The sequence below is a fragment of the Chrysochloris asiatica genome, unplaced genomic scaffold (genome assembly GCF_000296735.1).
Source record: "Chrysochloris asiatica unplaced genomic scaffold, ChrAsi1.0 scaffold00130, whole genome shotgun sequence".
Lineage (NCBI taxonomy): Eukaryota > Metazoa > Chordata > Mammalia > Afrosoricida > Chrysochloridae > Chrysochloris > Chrysochloris asiatica.
Window position 1 is genome coordinate 4,919,584 of NW_006408648.1, and position 21,692 is coordinate 4,941,275.

Genomic DNA, 21,692 nt, shown 5'->3' on the forward strand with positions numbered 1-21,692 from the left:
AAGAGGGAACCTAGATCCAGAAGGTGTGGAGGAAGGTAGACTCTCCACTGAGAAGTATCCAATCTGTCTAGGCAGGGCTGATGAAAGGAGATGGGGATAGGTCTTCTTGTGATACAATAGTAAATCATTGTTATCAGGACTGATTGTGAGGATTGGAAATGTAAAGGTTTTGTAGCAAGGAGGGGAGTGATTCACTTTTCAGTCTAGGAGCGGAGGTCCCTGGGACCAACAAGGGAGAAGAGCGAAGAGCGGGGCCCTACCCAGAGAAGCAGTGATGCCTGAGATGGAGGCATAGACGATGACGTGGAGAAATGGAGCGGCTGGGGACTTTAGAAACAGAGAGGGAGAGGGGCTGTGTGCAGATGACCCGGGCCAGGCTTGTACTATATACCCTTTGGTTGGTTGATGGTGCATGGAGGGGATTGTAACCATGGCAATGAAATTATATACGATAGAATGAATGTAAAACTAATGTTCTCCCATGTCAACTATCGCATAATTCACAATAAAACATTTTTAAAAATTCTACAGAAGAATCCTGATCAAAACAGAAAAAATGAGGAATGGAACTTCAAATTCTCATGGACTCTAGACTTCCTGGAATCATGAAAGTTGAATGAACCCCTGAAACTACTGCCCTGAGACAATCTTGAAACCATAAAGCAAAAATGTCCCCTGAAGTCTTCTTAAAACCAAACCATCGTTTAATCAATTAAAAAAAAAAAAGTCTGCCTTGATCATTAGCTCTTTATAGAACTTATATGGAAGCAAATGAACAACAGCAACTTGAAAGATGAACTAGTAACTCTAGATGGCAATGAATTTATATCAACGGGGGAGGACTACGTCAGAAAAGGGGATGGTTGTATAATTTGAAGAAATGTAATTCATGTCATTAAATGGTACATGTAGAAACTACTGGCTTGGTGTATGTTTTGCTGTGTATATTTTCAGCAGCAACAACAAAATAATATATATATTTTTTAATTTAGGAACTGTACAACTAATATAGATATAAACATTTGTACAACCAGGATATGCTCATTCACTCTAGCCTCACTAATGCTAATTCTCATAAATTAAGTAGAGAAGTGGCGAGGTCATTTACAAAGTCTTGTGCTCAAGCTAAAAAGAAGATGGGAGAAAGACTGTATGCTGTATTTCCTGAATTCCACGTTTTAGTTTAAACAGGGTGATTTTTGTGAGTGTGTGTGTGTTTTAGCAGTATCACCACAGAAAATGAACAGAAGCGGATTATTCTATGTAATTTGCTCCCTTGGTCACCACTGAAGAGGTCTAGGGCTTTGCAGAATCGCTGGAACACTGCAGACCCAGAACAGTAAATCCCAGGCTCTACACCATTGGGGACCATATTATTCCCAACCTCAGGGTCACAATGAATCTTAAGCTTTTAGAGACTGTTACCCAAACAGCATTTATTAGGTAACAGAGCTTCTGACCAGCAGGAGACAGTCATTGTTACTCACAAATTTGATTTCATTCCATCCAGAAGCTAACAGGCTTCATGATTTTAGTTCACCTTATTAGATTTGGACAACAGTTCTCAACACTATATACTACTCTAAAGGGGCCCCAGAAGATCAAGAACTTCAGGTTGGCAGAAGTTTTCTGATAGCTAATGAAATGGATAGTAGCCACTGAATAACTGTCAAAAACCTTAAGGCTTAAATTACATGTTGTTGTTGTTCATTGCCGTTGAGTCCGTACCAAGTCATAGTGACTCGTATAGGGTTTTCAAGGAGTGGCTGGTGGGTATGAACCACCAACCTTGTGGTTAGCAGTCCAGTGTTTATCATGAACAGTGTTTATACATCACACCAGAGTAACACAGATTTTGACTCCCACTGGTCAAAATCGATACTCAACTCACTTAAGGCTCACTTCCATAATGACCTTTCCAACCTAAATGACACTCTAAGAACTGACCTCCAGAAGGATACACTGAAATCCTCATTCCAAGGGAGAGTCAGGTCCTAAGTCAAGAACCAACTGCAGGAAAGCTTGGTGACTGGGCAGAAACATGGCTGACGAGTTTCAAAGGCAAGAAAAGAAAGTGATTTGGTTCTTCTTTGAAGGGAAAAGAATAACAACAAAAAAAGACTCTACATCTATACAATGAAAAGCTTCAAACTGTTAACTATGACTCATAAGAGGAAAGAAGGAACTGGTCATTATAAACTGTTCTCTGAAGAAGATTCCTATGTACAGCTGTTAGTAAAAGCACAAATAAATATCAGCTAGAGAGAGGCAGCAAGGAAACAAAACAGTTCCCCTTGCCTTTGTACAATACCTAGAACACAGCTCTGGTTTCTGGGCCATGTTGTTGTTGTTAAGCACCGTTGAGTCAGTTCTGACTCACAGTGGCCCTATACAGAGTTTCTGAGAAGCACCTGTGGGTTTGAACTGCCAACTTTGTGTTTCACAGTCTAGTGCTGATCCTACAGCATCACACCAGAAGTCCTTTGGGAAGACAAAATGAAGATGCTGATGATTTCATAAAACTAGTATCTGAAACAAATGAATAGAAAAACCTGGACACAAAAACAGAATCCTAGGCTATCCAAGCCCACTCCTATTTATAAAGCATAACAAAATAACCATTACACACAAACTTTTTGAGTATAAAAAAGAAAAGTGTTGTTATTAGGTGCCATCAAGTTGATTTCAACTCACAGTGATTCCACGTGACAGAGGAGAACTGCCCCATAGGGGTTTCTAGGCTGTAATCTTTATGGGAGCATTCCTCCGAGTCTTTCTTCCACAGAGCAACTAGTTGTTGTTAAGTGCCACTGAGTCAGTTCTGCTCACAGTAACTCTGTATAAAGTTTCCAAGGAGCAACTGAGCAACTGGGGAGCTTGAACCACTGACCTTGTGGTTCAAACAGACCTTGCGGTCCAGTGTTTTATCACACAGCACCACATCAGGACTCCATGGAGTCACTGGGTGGGCTTAAGTCTCTGGCCTTTTAGTTAATACCTGATACCTGACCATTGTGTCAAGGGCTCAGTGGAAAAGATGTATATATTCCAAATCTTCACCATCCACTAAGCTTCTCAGACTGAACCTAGTTATCTTCTGTATCCACCAAATTACAGCCTCAACAGATGACTGGGTGTTCTTCAAAACACTTATTTTCAGTAAACTGCATGATTTTATTTATTCATTGTTCCTACCAAAATACTGAGTATTCCAGGCTTATTCCCCGCCAGTGGTTTTAGCAAATCGGTGACCACAAACATACAATTACAAACGTCATAAATGCTGAAAGTCACAAAAAGAAAATTATGTTTTCCCTAATCCTAAGGACTTTACATAACATTGCTTCATCTGATCTCATCATTTTCATTATTATTAAAAGCTACTCCTTATTGGCCAGTTACAACAAGTTGAGCATTGTGCTAAATACTTTATTCAAATAATCTCAGCTAATAGAGTAAAACTAGGAAATCAGTGTGAATACTTCTGTAGAGTTGGTGCCTCGTAGTAAAAGAAATAAACATTTCATTAACCTCATTTACCATCACTGCTTATACTAGCAAATGAGTGCTGGCTAAATGCATCTAAGGGGAAATCTACTACGTTTCTAATCAAGAGTCCAGCTTTGTTGATTATTTAATGTGTCCTTCCTCGCTCATTTCTACCCTTGAATCAGCCATTCAAACAGAGAGGGTGGGGAATAATGTATTTGGGCGCAGAAGTCAGCTATGTTCTCTGATCTTTATAACACGAATTAGAAAGAATGTCTACTCATCTGGTAAAAGTATATGGGTCACTTTCCAAGCCCAACACCCAACACCCAACATTAGACCCTTATGCTCAACCTTCACTTAACTGCTCTCTAGAACCTGCCACAATTACAGCTAATGCAACTGATATTTGAGAAAAATACATTAAATCCACAACCTTCTGAGTTGTTCTTGTTTGTTTTTAATGTTCTCTTCCTTTACAAAGTGAAATTGCCACAAAGCAATTTCCCTGGGTTACATTAGCTCAGCTACCCACAGAAATATTTTCATAAGTTGAGATCCGCTACTCCACCTTCAGCTCCTTTAGAAGATCTATAGAATACATCACCTTCTATAGAACATTAAGGAGCTCTGGTAGCACAGTGGTTACGAGTCGGGCTGCCAACCTCAAGGTCAGCAGTTCGAAACTACCACCGGTTCCACAGGAGAAAGATAAGGTGTTCTGCTCCTATAAAGATTTATAGCCTTGGAAACCCTGTGCAGGGTCACTATGAGTAGGAACCATGGTACTTAACAACAACATAGAACATTAACACCATTTCTCCCCCAAAATGGCAAGTAATCTTCAATGCTCCTTACATAAACATTCCTCCTAGAATTCACTGCTCACCAAGCACTTATACCTGTATTAAAACCCTATGTGCACTTTGACTACAATAGCATGCCTCCCTTGGTGCCCTGGTTTCCAGGAAGGTCAGTACCAAATTTGATGCTCAACTGTAACTACCCTAGCACAATTCAACATACACACATCTCTTTTTCATCTTCAAAAGAAAGCTTTTTTTATTTCCAGTCTGTTGTTGCTTCATTTACTGACAACTCCCTCACTCCACCCCAAGCCTCAAGAATTGAATAGCACATGTTTATGGTAAAAAATGTGGAAAGTATAGAAAGAGGTAGAGCAGAAAAAAAAAAAAATTCAAATGGTTTCCAATCCCTTTTATGAATCTGTTTAATATGCCTGAACCTACACCTGTTTTAAAACGTAAGGAATGCCATTTATTTCTAGAAGCAGAATTTCTGGTTTCCCCAGCTTCAAAAGAGGTTGTGCTGAAGGCTTCTACATAGCAGAGTGAAAGGTGAAAAGAGACACAGAACACAGTGGAGGTGCAGATGCTGATACTAGAAAGGGTGTTTAAGATCATCTGGTCTAATCTCTTCATATTACAGTTAGGGACTTTGCTGGTTAACCCCATCTACCTCATGCCAGGAGTTCTGGTGCTGTAGGATAAGCACTGTAACACAAGGTTTGTTTGAACTGCAAGGTCAGTGGTTCAAACCCACCAGTCATTCCTCAGAAACCCTATACAGGGTCACCATGAGTGGGAACTGACTCGATGACACTTAGCAACAACTTTATGCCAGTCCTGGCTTACCATCATCCTAGCTTTCAGTGAGTAAGGAAACATCACTTATCTAACTGGTCTAAGGACTTTCACTGGGTCACATCTACTAGTAGATGGAATGGCCAAGTATCAAATGGCACAAGTGACACTTCACTTCCTCCTCTCTTCCAAACTTCAATAGAGCTAGTTGACTCTGGGCCTGCCTTTGGCAAGTCCTGACAGCTCTCTCAAAAAGGGTGGCCTCATGCCTCGAGTTCCTATCTCAAGGAGCAACAACTCAAGATGCACATATAACGGGAAACAGGAGCTATGTTAGGAGTCCCTGGATAGAGTAACTGATTAAGCACGACTGAAAGATTGGTGGTTCAACGTCACCCAGAAACACCACAGAAGAAAGCCCTGATAATCTATTTTTCAGAGGTCATAGCTATTGAAAACCCATTGGAGCAAAGTTCTACTCCGACAAACATGGGGTTGTCATGCATCCAAAGTGACTCAACAGCAACTACTTTGGTTTTTAGAAGCTCTGTTTAGGGAGATTTATTGTTTTTGTCAAGTGCCGTCAAGTCAGTTCTGACCCACAGCGACCCTGTATAGGGTGTCCGAGGAGCAGCTGGTGAGATTGAACCACCAACCTGTGGTTCAAACCAACTTTGCAGTCTGATGCATTAACTCACAGCGCCACACCAGGGCGCTGTTTAGGGAGATAGCAGACACCAAAAAAAAAAAAAAAAACCCTCAAACTCAATGCTGCTGAGTTAGTTACAACTCATAGCAATCCTATATAGGGTTTCTGAGCCTGTAAATCTTTACAGGAGCAGAAAGCTTCATCTTTCTCCCACAGAGTAACTGGTATGTTTGAACTGCTGACCTTGTGGACAGCAGTCCAGTGTTTATCCTACAGCATATACACTAGGACTCCTTTAACAGGTTGTTGTTGTTAAATGCCGTCGAGTCAATTGCGACCCATAGCGACCCTGTGTAGGGTTTCCAAGGAGCAGCTGGTGAGCTTGAACCACCGACCTTGCAGTTCAAACAGCTTTGCAGTGTGACGCATTAGCCCACAGTGCCATACCTGGTATTTAGCCTAAAAATAAAGCAGAGGGAGGGTCCTGGCTCCTCCCATTTATACTCCTACTTAACAGAGCCCAAAGCTGTCTCTAAGGAGCCCTAGTGACTAGAAGATTATGCATTGGGTTGCCAACTACAAGGTCAGCAGTTCGAGTCCACCAAACGCTCTTCGAGAGAAAGATGAGGTGTTCTGTTCCTATAAAAATTTAGTTTCAAAAACCCTATCAAAGGTCACTGTGAGTCAGAATTGACTCAATGACATATCATCATCACCACCAAAAAAAACCCTTTCTAAAATCTAAAAAGGAGGCAGGACCCAATCCAGGATAGAAACCCCAATTCACAAAGAGAAAATGCTTATAAAAAGAATCAAGGAATATGAAAGATATGGTGGAACGCTCCAAAAATGAAAAGTAAATAGTTCTAAAAGGATGAATGACTACATATAGGTGACCCCAGATGAACCCTCCTTTGTTTATCCTTTGGGGACCTGGTGGGGTGCTGTAGGATCAGCACTGGACTGCTAACCACAAAGTTGGTGGTTCAACCCTACCAACTGCTCCTTAAAAAACCTATACAGGATAGCTATGAGTCAGAACGGACTTGAAGCACTTAACACCAACAATATAGCAAAATCCAATAAAGTTGGAAGCACGCTAATTTTCAAATATACCCCATTAGTGGGTTGAAGTCAAATGATAAATATTCAATAAGCCTGACCAGAATCAATGTGCAACTGTCCAGAAGATGCTTCCTTCCCACTCTTTAGTCAAGTTGATTGTAAATCACTGACCCATACAACTATGGAGCTAGAAAGGAACCTAGCTTTTATCCAATCCAACCAATGTTTATGCAAAAATCTTAAAAAGCAATCTCTTAAAAACACAAATCATAAATTATACCCATATCCAGTCAGCAGGAAACTGTAGACAGGGTATAGAGATGAGAAATTGGCTGATTTAAAAATAGGCTTTAAAGAAAGGACCTCTGGGTTCAATTTTTGCTTTGATGACATAAAGCCAAATGCCTAGCCTTGCAAAGTACTTCTAAAAATCTCTGACCTATAAAAATTTGGAAGTGGCAATTTCAGAAACAACCTAACCTCTATTTCCCAATAAAATCTCCAGGCCTCTCTCTCTTCTCCCTATGGCACGTAGAGGAAAACAGGAGTCAGGAGTCACGCACACAGATGCTGAACAAACACTCAGGAAACAGAGAAAAACCAGGCCATTTTCAGCATTCTTTTTGGCCCCTGGCTGCCTCTGTCCTGTGAAGGTATTGGGCACATGCTAATCCCCATCCCTTATTAACTTTACATTGTTCTCAGGCAGTGGGAAATGTAAGAGAAGTATCAAACCTAGCCCGTGTCCTCCAGAGGATTACAGTCTACCTGGGCAGACAGTGCTTTAGATACTCAAGTGCTGCCAGGTACACGGCAGTTGACCAATCATTGAGATCGGCAGAGTTGAGAAAAGTTTCAAGGAAATAGAATACCTGAGCTGAGGCTTAAATGATACGCAGAAATTGGACTGGGAGAGAGGGAGAAGCTCTCTGGCCACAGCTGTAAACATCTGCATTAAGTGTGGGTTTATGTTGGGATTAGGGGAGATACAGAAAGCAGGAGGTTGGTGAGAAGAAAGACCTTTAGTAGTCACCAGACCAACTACTATTTTCCTCCCTGTGCAGTTAAAGAAAAGATTTTTGAGGTGAACTTCAACACTGGGATAAACTGCACAGGTAGTACTGTCACCCCTAATGTTTTGCATTTGCAATACCGAAATGGAGTCCTGGTGTGGCGCTGTGGGTTAATGCACTGGATCACAAAGTCGGTTTGATCTGCAAGGTCAATGGTTCAAGTTCACCAGCCACTCCTCGGAAACTCTATACAGGGTCTATGGGTCGGAACCAACTCAACAATACTTAACAACAACAACAGATGACCAAAAAACCCCAACTGCCTTCAAGTCGATTCTGCCTCATAATGACCCTACAGAACAGAGTAGAACTTGCCCCATAAGGTTTCTAAGACTGTAAATCCGGACAAAAGCAGACTACAACATCTTTCTCTACAGCACCCCACCAGGTCCCCAAAAGATAAACAAAGGAGGGTTCATCTGGGGTCACCTATATGTAGGAGCAGCTAACAGATTCAAACTACCGACCTTCTGGTTAACAGCCGAGTGCTTTAATCACAGTACCACCAAGACTCCCACCATAATGCCAGTTCTACATGACCTCTTTCCCTCTAAGCCCCTGTTATGAGTATATGGCTATCTAGGTGTATCCATCTGTGTAGTTCTGTTTTGAATGGCGAGAGCATTAAATTGGGGATGGGAGAACTCACATGGAGAACTGTCTGAGGCAGGTGTGTAAGCTGGGGTCCTGGAGAAATTCAGTGAGGAGAGCTCTGGTTCCCAGGAGGTTCTCTTCTTGGAGGACGTGGTCTGTGCTCCCATGTCCAAAGCAGGAAGGGAAGACTGGCTCAAAATAGAAGTGGCAGTTACTTGGGAGTGCAAAGTTGTTTCTTCTGGAAGCTTCTCTCCCCAAACCTGTGAGCCCCCCGCTTTTCCATTCTCCATTTGAGAAGAGGCTATCCTTTCTTCTGACTCAGAACTGTGACTGCTGGTCGGCACATGAAGTTCTTCCAGGGCTGAAACCAGATGGCAACAATTAAAAGTTCTACCAGCGAATTTAATCATCTTTTAATGGACTCAACTCTGACCTCTACAAAATGTATAGCCATGGAGAGAAACTAGGAACAATTATTCATTCTATGAAACATGAACTCCTGAAAAAAAGATCACAAACCAAGACTGTTTTGGGATCTCATATGCAAAGACTTTACATTCTGTAGTAAAATTATCAGAAAAGGGGCACACTGAAGTGAAGTATCAAATGATACAGGTAGTCCCTGGGTGGTGCAAATAGTTAAGCACTTGACTACTAGCCAAAAAGTGGGCAGTTCATGCACAAGAACACCCATACTTGCAGATAACACCCACTTGACCTAGCCTCAATGACTGGAAGATCAGAGCTCAACTAGAAGAAGAAAGAAGAGGAAAAAAAGAGTAATCTGATACAATTTGATGAACTTGACCTACACCTATGGATGCAGTAGCTCAAAAGAGGGAACAAATCCTTATAGCAAGGATCATTCCCACCCCCTCCATACACAGAGTAGACAGGGATGGGCAACTTGGACACTGGCTACCCAAAATGGGGGGGCTACAAAGGTAAGACATGACTGGATTACAAGCTTTCAAGAGGGAACCTAGATCCAGAGGATATGGAGGAAGGTAGAATCTCCATTGAGTAACATCCAATCTGTCTAGGAGGGGCTGATGAAATGAAATGCGGATGGGTCTTTTGTGATACAATAGTGAATAATTGTTATCAGGACTGATTGTGAGAGTTGGAAATGTAAAGGCAGACATTTTGTAGCAAGGAGGGGAGTGATTAACTTTTCAGTCTAGGAGAGGAGGTCCCTGGGACCATCAAGGGAGAAGAGCAGAGAGCGGGACCCTACCCAGAGAAGCAGTGATGCCTGAGATGGAGGCAGAGACAAGGACGTGGAGAGATAGAGCAGTTGGGGACTTTAGACCCAGAGAGGGAAAGGGGCTGTGTGGTGATGATCGGGGGGTGCGGGCAGGCTTGCAGGGTATACCCTTTGGTTGGTTATACCAAACCATGATGCATGGAGGGGGTTGTTACCATGGCAATGAAACGATATATGATAGGATGGATGTAGAACTAATGTTCTCCCATGTAAACTATCACATAATTCACAATAAAACATTAAAAAAAAAAGTGGGCAGTTCAAACCCACTGAGAGGTGCCTTGGAAGACAAGCCTGACAATCTGCTTCCAAGATGTCACAGCCTTCAGAACCCTCTGGAGCACAGTTCTCTGCACACACGTTCCACCAAGGGTTGGAACTGACTTGATGGCAACTAGCAACAACATCAGATGATATGAAATCAGAGACCAGATTCTGGTCATCATGGCTCATCATCCATATGCTACAAAGGTGGCCCTAGAATTTGCTTGAAATTAACATAAACAAAGCATGACTACTGAAATACACAGCATCATGTGCAGAGATCATAAGTTCTGTACCCATCATTCGAGGCTAGAACACAGAATACTTCCATATGGCTTTTTCATAGAACTGAGACCCTAATCCGACCTCCTGCCACTAGAGTGGGAATCCTAGAGTTCTCTTTGATGCCTTCATCATCTACTTTCAGATCGCTACCAAGTCCATCGATTTTCCTTCGTGAAATCTCTCTTTACCAATCACTTCCTTTCCATCCAGCTGCCACTAGGCCTTATCTCAGCACCTGAGGTCTGTATGTGGATTTCCATGTCTTCCTGTAGGTTCCCTCTCTACCCCCAAATTCAAATACTCTGTACATGACAGTCAGGCAAATAATCCCCCAAATTGCTTTAACCATGTCACTCCCTTGTGCAAAAACCTCCCACAATCCTTTCTACTCTATCTAAATCTAAACTACCTGGTTTCCAAAATTCTCCATGACTGTTCCCAACCCCATCCACACAACTGTATTCACAAACTGCTCCTCTCCTCAATGCACAACAGGGGAGGTTGCTGGCATTGCTGCACCACCACAACGAGATCACACTTCTCTTTCTCTTCCCTGCATCTTCACCCACACTGTTGGGGCCTCTCACTCTCCACCTAGTTCAGCTATGAAGACTTCAACTCAAAATCCCAGCTCTGAAACCTGTTAGGTGTTAAATCTCTTAGCAAATCTACACCTTCATCTGATCTGTATTTACAGCTCAACTTACTGTGGCATGTCACAAAAGGATGGAAGGTCACAAGTTTGGCCCAACCTCACCCAGAGCCATTGGGTGGGCAGAGTGGATCATGATGATGCAGGGAGGGGAGGGCAGGATAACAGCGGTGGAAATTTTCTTTTCCAAGACTGGACATGCATGATTGAAATGAGCATCATCAACACAAACTCACCTGAGGAGTTGTTCCAGGAATTCAGAGCTGTGGCTATCTCAGGTGAGCCCCCAACATGGGGAACGGTAACATTTGTTCTGCTTGGAGAGTCATATCTTCCTCCAGCATTTGCTGTTTCAATCAGTAGAGTAAAGTTTTCTGGAGCATCCAAAGAAGCAGCACTCTTTCTGGGGGTCTGAACCATCATAGAGTCTTTGGAGACCACTACTGAAATGTTTACTTGACCCTGATCAAAGGTGATGCTTTCTAAGTGGGATTCAGTGTTCCTTTCTGGCCAATGATTCCTTACAGCAGCTGAAATAATAAGAACATGCCTTAGTGAGATCTTGCTGGCTTCTGAAAACAAGAGTTTTCAACAAAGACAGAATGAGCAGAGAGATCAGCACAGACAATGGATTCAAGTAAAATAATTTTTTCTTTAATTCCCCCCATTAATCGAAGTGGAAGATGTTATGGAGCAACAACATGGTACAAAATTAAATTTTGTATTGAGTGTAATAAATCATGAAAAGTAATAGAACGAGATGAACACAGAGCTCAAAGAACAACTGAACCTCTAGTACCTGGGTAGACTCAGAGAGGGTATGGGAGAGGCAGGTCAGGTTGGCGGGATAAGGAAAACACTTCATGAGTGCAAAGGCTGTGCAGAACTGTGCCCTCTGCAATGGTAGGGCAGTTAAAGACAGTAACACCTGATCCTGAAACCTATTCTTATAGGTACGAGGTGGGGTATGAACAACTTTTGGTAAGACACGTGAAAGATTGGGCAATAATGCTGAAGCCTTCTTCGCATAAATACTTTTAACAAAGTAATCTCATATTCTGTGAATTTATCTTAAGAAAACACTCAAGAATGTGGACAAAGATTCCACTGCATGGTTGCTCATTACAGTATTTTTTATAAGAGAAGAAACAATACAATTTTACAGCAGGAGACCGATTAAATCAGTTATAACCCTACAAAAGAATAGCACATGGTCATTAAAAATGATGCTACATAATAATAAAGATGTTCTACAAGTATTGTTTGGTGCCCTGATGTGGCTCTAAAGGATAAGCACTGGACTGCTAACAGCAAGGTTGGCAGTTCAAACCCACCAGCTATTGCTTAGAACCCCTATACAGGGTTGCTATGAGTCAGATGTTGTGAGTTTGAACCACCGACCTTGCGGCTCAAAGGAACCTTGCGGTCTGTCCAGTATATTATTTTGCAACGCCACACCATATATGAGTCAGATAGCACTTAACAAAAACAACAGAAGTATTAAGTTAAAGCAACAGGCTTCAAAATATTTGTAATTTAGAGTGTGATCCCATTTTTGCAAATAATAATAGCAAATGTGTTTTGGATTTTTATCATGTATGAGAGGATTTTTATCATGTATATATGTGGTGTTGGAGGAGAATACGAAAAGTGCCATGGACTGCCAAAAGGACCAATAGATCTGTTTTGGAAGAAGTGCAGCCAGAATGCTCCTTGGAGGCCAAGATGGCTAAGCTTCGTCTCTCATACTTTGGACACATTGTCCAGAGAGAACAGTCGCTGGAGAAGGATGTCATGCTGGGTAAGATGGAGGGTCAGAGAAAGAGAGGAAGACCCCCAACGAAATGGATCAGCCAGTGGCATCACTGATGGCGTCAAGTGTGGCAGCGGTAGTGAGGTTGGCCCAGCATGGGAAATTGTTTTGTTCTGCTGTGCATGGGGTCGCTATGAGTGGGTTCCGACTCGATGGCACCTGACAATAAACAACATGAGAGGATTTTTAAACGTTTGTGCAAAACTGCTTCTGGATTGGATACTCTGAACAAAGACAGCAATCAGGCTTACAGGAACTCCACCAAGGGCCAGGAACCCCACTGTCTTCATCCCTCCCTCACCCCCAACATGAATTCCCTGACTGGCAGGAGCCCCCAAAGTTTTCTCCTTTCTGGGTCCAGCACCTGCCCTTATCTTTTCTCCTTTCGTTGTTTTTGTTTATTCTTTCTCCTCCTCCATCTCTATTTCTCGTTTTTTATTTTTTCTATCTCTATTTTGGTTTTTCTTCTCTCTTTCCCCCTTATTTTCTCTTCTCTTGATTTTTCTTTGCTCTCTGATCTCTTTGTCTTTTCTTTTTCCTTCTTCCTAATGTTGCTTAGTGCTTTTTCTCCCTTGTTATTTTCTCTTCCTTAATTTTATTTTCCTTTCCTGTTTTTCATTTGTTGGTTATTATATTCTCTTCTCTAGCTGCTGCCTGCTTTCTTCTTTTATCTCTTTTGTTATTTTCTCTCTCTCTCTCTTTTTTTTTTTTTTGCTGTTGCTTGTTTGTTTGTTTTTTTCCTTCTCTCTCTCTTGGGTGTGTGTGTTTTCTACTGGTGCCCAACCACAACCATACCCTCTACAACCCCATCCCCCAGGCGAGGGCAAATATCAGCTCCTATACCACCTGATCAATGTTAGATATCAGCCAACACCAGGCAAACCCACTCTATACTGAGTAGCAAGAACGGCTAACGAAGAACTGTGCACATGCTTTCATTCTCTAATCATACCAGCCAGGAGAGGGTTGGTGAGACCTAAGAACTCACCAACATATAATCATCAATTAAATACAAATGCAATAACACCACAATGTCTTGAAAACAACAGACAATTTCAGTTCACATGAAGAAACAAGACAGAGTGGTTCAAACAAGTGACCAAGATACAGAGCCAGAAAACATTCCTGAGAAAGAATGTGCATTGGAACTAACAGAAAAATAAGTACAAATATTACAGGAACAGGTGGACAAAACAGATGAAAGACTGGAGACAACCTAAAACCTAAAAATAGAAATCCAGAAAATTAATACTAAGATTTCAGAAATAGATAACACATTGAAAGGGCAAAGGAGTAGAACTGAATCAGAGGAAGCCAAAATTATCAAAGATAAATCTTTCAATACTAGTATGCTGGAAGAGAGAGAAAAAAAAAAAAAAAAAAAAGAAAGAAAAAATCTGGAGACAGCCTATGATTTATATGGGACAAAATGAAGACAAATAACTTACAGGTGATCAGAATAGCACACCAGGAGAAGACAAAGAAAAACACATACATACAAAAGCTGTCAAAGAATTGTAGGAATAAAAGGCCCCAACATACTGAAAGATGAGAAGATAACCATTCAAGAAACTTAATGAATCCCAAGTAGGACAGACCCCAAAAGAAAATCACTAAGACATAATCAAAATTTCCAAAGTCAAAGGCAAGGAAAGAATTCTAAGAGCAGCTCAGAAAAAAATCAAAAGGTACCTACAAAGGAGAACCAATAAGACTAAACTCTGATTTCTCAGCAGAAATCACAAAGGCAAGAAAGCAATGGGAAAATACATTCAAAACTTTGAATGAAAGAAAAAAAAAGCCAAAGATAAGAATCATCTACCCAGCAAAATTGTCCCTCAAATATGACAATGAAAATAGGACATTTCTGATAAAAAGAAATTAAAGGAATTTCAATAATCAGATAAACTTTAAAAAAATACTATAGGGAGTTCTTTGGACTGAAAATCAACAACAGCAGACAACAACTTGAGATTAACATATATGACAAACACCACCCAGAATCCAAATATAGAAATGAAACAAACATACAAGACTGAAAATAGGGATTCAGTGATACCAATTTATAATGAAGACAACTTCAGAGCAAAAAAGAGAGAATAGCATAGTTACATAGGGTCGTTACATAAAAGGCAAGGAAATCAAGTAGATTTCAAGATAAAACAGACTGTTTTAAACTAAGAAAAAACAAATTACAAGGTAACTTCAAAGAAAATCAATACACATTCACATCAAAACACAAAAAGGAAGAAATCCATAAAGATTTAATAAACATTAAAATAGCAGAAGGAAGAAAATGAGAAAATGCACAAGCAAAATGAATTCAACACAGAAAATTATGTGGAACAAAACCAGTAGCTCCACATAAAAGTCACGTAGTAAAATGATGGCAATCAATTCAAATGAATGTCATTGGATTAAATGCACCAGCTAAGAAAAAGAGCAGAATGGATACGAAAACCAGGATCCTTTAATATGCTGTCTACAAAAGACACCCCATACACACAAAGACAAAAATAGACTAAAAACTAAAGGATGGAAGAAATATAACAACCTAACAGCAATCAAAAATAAACAAGAGTGGCAATATTAATTTCTGATAAAATAAACTTTAAGGCCAAAACCAACATAAAAGACAAAAGGCATTTTTTCATGATTACAGGGTCAGCTGAACAAGAGGACATAACCATAATAAGTATCTGTGCTCCCAAGGAAAAAAGCTTCAAAATACATAAATCAAAATCTAATAGAACTGAAGAAAGAAATAGACAACTCTACAATAATAGATTTAAATAAAATTTTATTAATTAAAAAAAATCAAAATAATACAAAACATCCACTCAGGTCACAGTGCTATAAAATTATAAATCAACAGTAGGACGATCAAGGAAACAAAAGCAAATTCATGGAAATTTAATAACATCCTGCTTAAAAACTACTGGGTAATAGAACAAATACAAAAAATGAAATAAATAAATTCCTTGAATCAAGTAGGAATGAAAACACAACACAACCAAAACCTTTGGGGCACAGCAAAAGCAGTGCTCAGAGAGCAATTTATAACAATAAGCACATATATCCAAAAGGAAGAAAAAAACAAAATCAATACCTTAAGCCACCATCTCCAACAATTAGGAAAAAGGCAGCGAAGTAAACCACAAGAAAAAAAGTAAACAATAAAAATTACAGCAGAAAATAAATGAAACAGAAACCCAAAACTCAATAGAAAGAATCAAGGAGACAAGAATTTGGTTCTTTGAAAAGATTAATAAAATCAACAAACCACTGGCAAATCCAACAAAAGAGAAGAAGATGCAAATAACTATATGGGCAATGTCATAATAGAACCAACAGAAATAAAAAGAGTAACAGAACATTATAAAGAATTGTACTCTAACAAATTTGAAAATCTAGAAGAAACAAGACAAATTTTTAGAAACACAAGGCCTACTAAACTAACAGTCTGAAGTAGAAAATGTGAACAGGCCAATAACAAACAGAAAAATTTATCAAGTTATTAAAAATCTCCCAACGACAGAAAAAGGACTGGGCCAGATGGCTTTCCTGATGAATTCTAGCAAATATTCAGAGAAGAGCTGACACCAGTTCTACTCAAACCTTCAACATTCTTCATCAACACCATAATTCAAAGGCATTGATTATTCTTCCGTCTCCCCATTGTTCAACTTTCACATGCATATGAGGCGGCTGAAAATACCATGGCTTCATCAGGAGCACCTTAGTTCTCAAAGTGATATTTTTGTTCTTGAATATTTTAAAGAAGGCTTTTGCAGCAGATTTGCCTAATGCAATGCATCAATTTATTTCTTGACTGCTGCTTCCATGAGCATTGATTGTGGATTCAAACAAAATGAAGTGTTTGACTTCAATTTTTTCTTTATTTATCATGTTATTGATTGGTCCAGCTGTAAGGATTTCCATTTTCTTTAAATTGAGGTGCAACCCATACTGAAGGCTGTAGTCTTTGTTCTTCATTAGTAAGTACTTCAAGCCTTGTTTGCTTCCAGCAAGCATGAATGTGTCATCTGCATATTGCAGGTCATTAGTGAAGTCTTCCTCCAATCCTGATGCCACAATCTTTTTCACACAATCCAGCTTCTCAGATTATTTACTCAGCATATGCAATGAATAAATATGGTAAAAGGATGCAACCGTAATGCACAACTTTCCTGACTTTAAACCATTCAAGATTCCCTTGTTCTGTTCCAACAACTGTCTCTTTGTCTATGTACAGATTCCTCATGAACACGATGAAGTGTGTTCCGGAATACCCATTCTTTGCAATATTATTCATAGTTTGTTATGATCCACACAGTTGAAAGCCTTTGCATTGTCAAGAGAGCACAATAAACATTTTCTGGTATTCTCTGCTTTCAGTTAAGATCTATCTGGTCTCAGCAGTGATATCCTCTTCTGAATCCAGCTTGAATTTCTGGTAGTTCTCTGTTAATATAATGTTGCAACCGTTTTTAAATTATCTTCAGCAAAAATTTTACTTGCAAGTGATATTAGTGATATTTTTTGATGATTTCTGCTCTCCATTGGGTCACTTTTCTTTGGAATGGGAAGTAATATGGAGCTCTTCCAATTAGTTGGACAGATAGTTAGTTGTCTTCCAAATTTCTTGGCAATTGTGATGGCACTGCATTACAATTCTATCTGTAGTCCATCTATTCCTGGAGCCTTATTTCTTGTCTATGCCTTCAGTGCAGTTTGGACTTCTTCCTTCAAACACCATCAGTAATTGATCATATGGTACCTCTTGGAAGGGTTGAACATCCACCAAATTCTTTTTGGTACAGTGGCTCTGTGTATTCCTCCCATCTTCTTTTGATGTTTCTTTGGGCAGTCAATATTTTGCCCATATAATCCTTCTGTATTGCTACTCAAAGCTTGAACTTTTTTATTCAATTCTTTCAGATTAAGAAATGCTGAGTGTGCTTTTCTCTTTTGGTTTTCTAACTCGGGTTCTTTGCACATTTCATTATACCACTTAACTTTTTCTTCTCAAACTGTCCTTTCAGATTTTCTCTTTTATGTCATCATTTCTTCCAGTCACTTTCACGTGTCTAAATTTAAGAGTAAGTTTCAGAGTCTCTTCTGATGTACATTTTGATCTCTTTTTTATTTACTGTCTTTTTTAATGACCTTTTCTTTGTTTTGTGTGATGTCCTTGATGTCATCCCATAACTCCTTTGGTCTTCACTCATTAGTGTCTACTACAGCTAATCTATTTTTGAGATACTCTCTAAATTCATGTGTGATGTACTCAAGGTCAGAGGTCTGGTGTGGCACTCTAGTATAAACACTAGACCACAAGGTCGGTTTGAACCACAAGATCAGCAGGTCAAACCCACCAACCATTCCTCGAAAACCCTAAAAGCTCAGTATCATCAGCCAAAGTAAGGGCAGTGGCCAAATGTGGAATGAACTACCAATTGCTCATGTGCAAAGTCAGGCTAAACCTGAAGAAAATTCGGAAAAGTCCACAAGAGCCAAAACATGACCTTGAGTATGTTGTTGTTGTTGTTGTTATGTGCCTTCAAGTTTGTTCTGACTTATAGTGACCCTGTGTAAGTCAGAACAAACTTGAAGGCATGTAACAACAACATACTCAAGGTCATGTTTTGGCTCTTGTGGACTTTTCCAAATTTTCTTCAGGTTTAGCCTGACTTTGCACGTGAGCAATTGGTGGTCTGTTCCACATTTGGCCACTGGCCTTACTGTGGCTGATGATACTGAGCTTCTCCATTGTCTTTTTCCATTCCTGGGTATTCCACTTGATAAGGTCCACATGTATAGTTGCTATTTACATAGTTGAAAGGAGGTATTTACAATGAATGTGATTAGTTAGAGGCCACAAGGTCATTTTTAATTATAAGGTTGGTGGTTCAAACTCACCAGCTGCTCTTTGGAAACTCTATACAGGGTTGCTATGAGGCAGAACCAACTCGATAGCACTTAACAACAAAAACATAATGGAAAGTGAAACTCTACAGCAATGTTTCTCAACATTTTCCACATTCTGGTCCACTGCTAACAGAAGCAGTGGCTCACCTGTATAGGAGGGAGAGGCTAGTAAGTAGAAAAACTTCCATATGCTACCATGATTCTGATAAGTTTCCTAAGGGAGTAATTAAGGACCTCTGGTAATGTAGTGGTTATGAGTCAGGCTGCTAATCTCACAGTCAGCAGTTCGAAACTACCCGCCACTTCACAGGAGAAAGATGAGGCTTTATGCTCCCGTAAACAATATGCAGGATCACTAAGAGTTGTATCTGACTCCAATGCACACAACCACCACCACCAAAAGCCCTTCAGAATTCCTGCTGTTGATTTCCCCTGTCCTGTTTCCTGTAGGAGAAGGCACAGAGCTTCCTGGATGGTAGAGCAGTTGTCCAGACACTTGGCTGTTCAGGAACCCATTCCTAGACAGGCAAGATCCAAACTTGGTGAGCTGCAGGATGTGATGGAGGCAATACTAGGGAAGCCTCAATGCCCATAATTTCAACGTGAGACCCCAAGACTATGGGCAGCAGTGACCTGTAGGGCAAGTTCTCTATATTCTTACTATCTGAGTTGTGAAGGATCCTTATGCAGAAAAGGTAGAAGGGTTTGAGGAACTATTTCCCTATATTCTTGGCTAATTGGGCACAATAAAAGAAATTATTCTCAAAGAAAATCAGAAAAAAAATTATTGTAAAGAGTCATAAGAATTTTACCAAAGCCAACCCTGCTATGAAAAACATCCTAAAGGAAGTTCTGTGCACTGAGAACCAACAAGAACAGACAACAACTACAGAAAGACGTACGTGGCAGCATCACCCTGAACTCAGTCGACAAGTGGAAGAGCCAAGAACAGAATAAAATGATAAGAACAGAGCATCTGGGAGGTCAGTCTATTATCAAAACAATTACAATGTGAAAGAAGGTAAACACAGAGGAACAGAGATCCAGGTGGTGAGAAGGTCAGGTAGATTACAGGATAAAATAGACTGTCTTAAATGGAGGGAAGAATTAATGGACTATAAGGAGCTCTGGTAGCGTAGTGGTTACGAATCGGGCTGTGAACCTTAAGTTCAGCGGTTCGAAACTACCAGCTGCTCTGCAGGAGAAAGATGAGGCTTTCTACTCCCGTAAAGATTTACACCCTCGGAAACCCTGTACAGGGTCGCTATGGGTCAGAACTGACTCAACGGCACTTAACAACAACAACAAGGTAACCACAACAATGGGGTTGGGGTAGGGTGTTTAGTTCGGGTGTTGGGGAGGGCAATGCAAGAAGGGGGAGGAGGTAGAAGAACAAGATAGATAGGGGAACACTGAGACAGGTTTGCATGTCCTAAGTGGGACAGAGGTAAATAGTGATGCATGCTCAACCTTGGAACAACAGGGCTCTGGGATACAGGGATCTAGGTATAGCTTGAAGAGGGGAAATAATACTAAAATGCTTAAGTGTCATGAATATGAATTTCCCTTGCCTACCATTGTAACATAGACTCTTGGGTGGGATAGAAAGGAATGGTGGGAAACATGATTACAGAAAACTTGTAAGCCCGTCTTCAGCCTATAACTGATTGGAATACCTAAAAGGGGTTCTAGAACTTGCCCAGTGAAATAGACCTTGTGAAAAGCCTTTAAAGAGAATAGGACCCTAGGTGGAATCCTGAGTCCCATCCAGAACCTTATGAGGTGAGACATTCCCACCAGAAAGGACAAGCAGACCAGCCTGGAACAGCTACAGTGACAGAAGATACATCTTCAAAGAAAGATCATCAGGAAAAAAACAAAACAAAGATGTCAGTATGACTGTTGCTACAAAGAATAAGCAAGCTGTTCACCAGGAAGCCATCAAGTTCCTTCAGGACAAACTCCTCTCTAAAACTGAAACTCAAAGGGAACACACAAACAAGAATGTAAGCTTGCTGGTGACCACATTGATCTACTGATGACTGGAAAAGGGAGACAGGCAGCATTGAAGAAATGGGCTGAGTTCAACCGCAGTCCATAGACTCCCGTCGACCTGGAGATGAGAGAGAGAAGAGGAAGGGCTGGTTGGGCCAAAGTGTGGTGAGACCTGAGGACACTTGAGCCCATGGAAAAGGACACAGCCACAGAGAGCTAGAGCTGAGAGTGACATACAGCTGATAAGAAATGAGAGGAGATGCACAAGAACACCCAAGCTTGCAGACAGTACCCATTTGACCTAGCCTCGATGGCTCGATAATCAGAACTCAACTAGAGGAAGATTACAAAGAAAAAAAAATTTTTTTAATAAAGGAAACAAGGGCAAATTGCTACAATTTGATGAACTTGACCTATATTCATGGAGGTAATAACTCTAAATACCAAAGGAGAGGGAAAGAGTCTTCACATCAAGTATCAATGCTATCCCCTCTGTACACAGGGTAGATAGGGACAGGCAACTTAGACACTGGCTACCTAAAATGAGGAGGCAATAAAGGCACGAAGTGACTGGCTTATGAGGTTTCTAGAGGGAGTTTAGTTTAAGAGTATGAGAGGAAAGAAAGAGTCCCCACTGAATAGATTTCATCTTTATCTAGAAGGGTCTGGTTAAAAAAAGATGGGGATAAGATTCGTATGATTCAATAATGAATAATTGCTATCTTGACTAATCGCGAGTGTCACAATTGTAAAGGTAGAAGTTTTGTACCAAAACAGGGGAATGGTTAATCTTACAGTACAGAAACAGAGAGCCCAAGAACCATCAAGAGAGAAGAGCACAAGTGGAATGAGAGACCTTATGCAGAGAAGCAGCGACACAAGAAATGGAGGCAGACAGAAGCGCACAAGCAGAATGCAGGACCTTATCCAGAGAAGCAGGGATGCCAAAGACAGAGGCAGAGATGGGGGCATGGAGAGACGGAGCAGCTGAGGACTCTAGATTCATGGGAA

General features: G+C 40.5%; 1 protein-coding gene across 1 annotated transcript in view; it reads right to left on the bottom strand.

Moving 5' to 3' along the window:
- Positions 1–18,528, bottom strand: part of HEG1 (heart development protein with EGF-like domains 1) — a 75,609-nt gene extending 57,081 nt beyond the window's left edge. Inside the window, exons 1-3 of the mRNA XM_006869430.1 lie at positions 18,501–18,528; positions 11,179–11,472; positions 8,530–8,835 (exon numbers count right to left, since the gene is read on the bottom strand). Of these exons, the coding sequence (XP_006869492.1) occupies positions 8,530–8,835; positions 11,179–11,472; positions 18,501–18,528 (628 nt within the window). The remainder of the gene's footprint in view (positions 1–8,529; positions 8,836–11,178; positions 11,473–18,500) is intronic.
- Between the last annotated feature and the right edge of the window lie 3,164 nt (positions 18,529–21,692).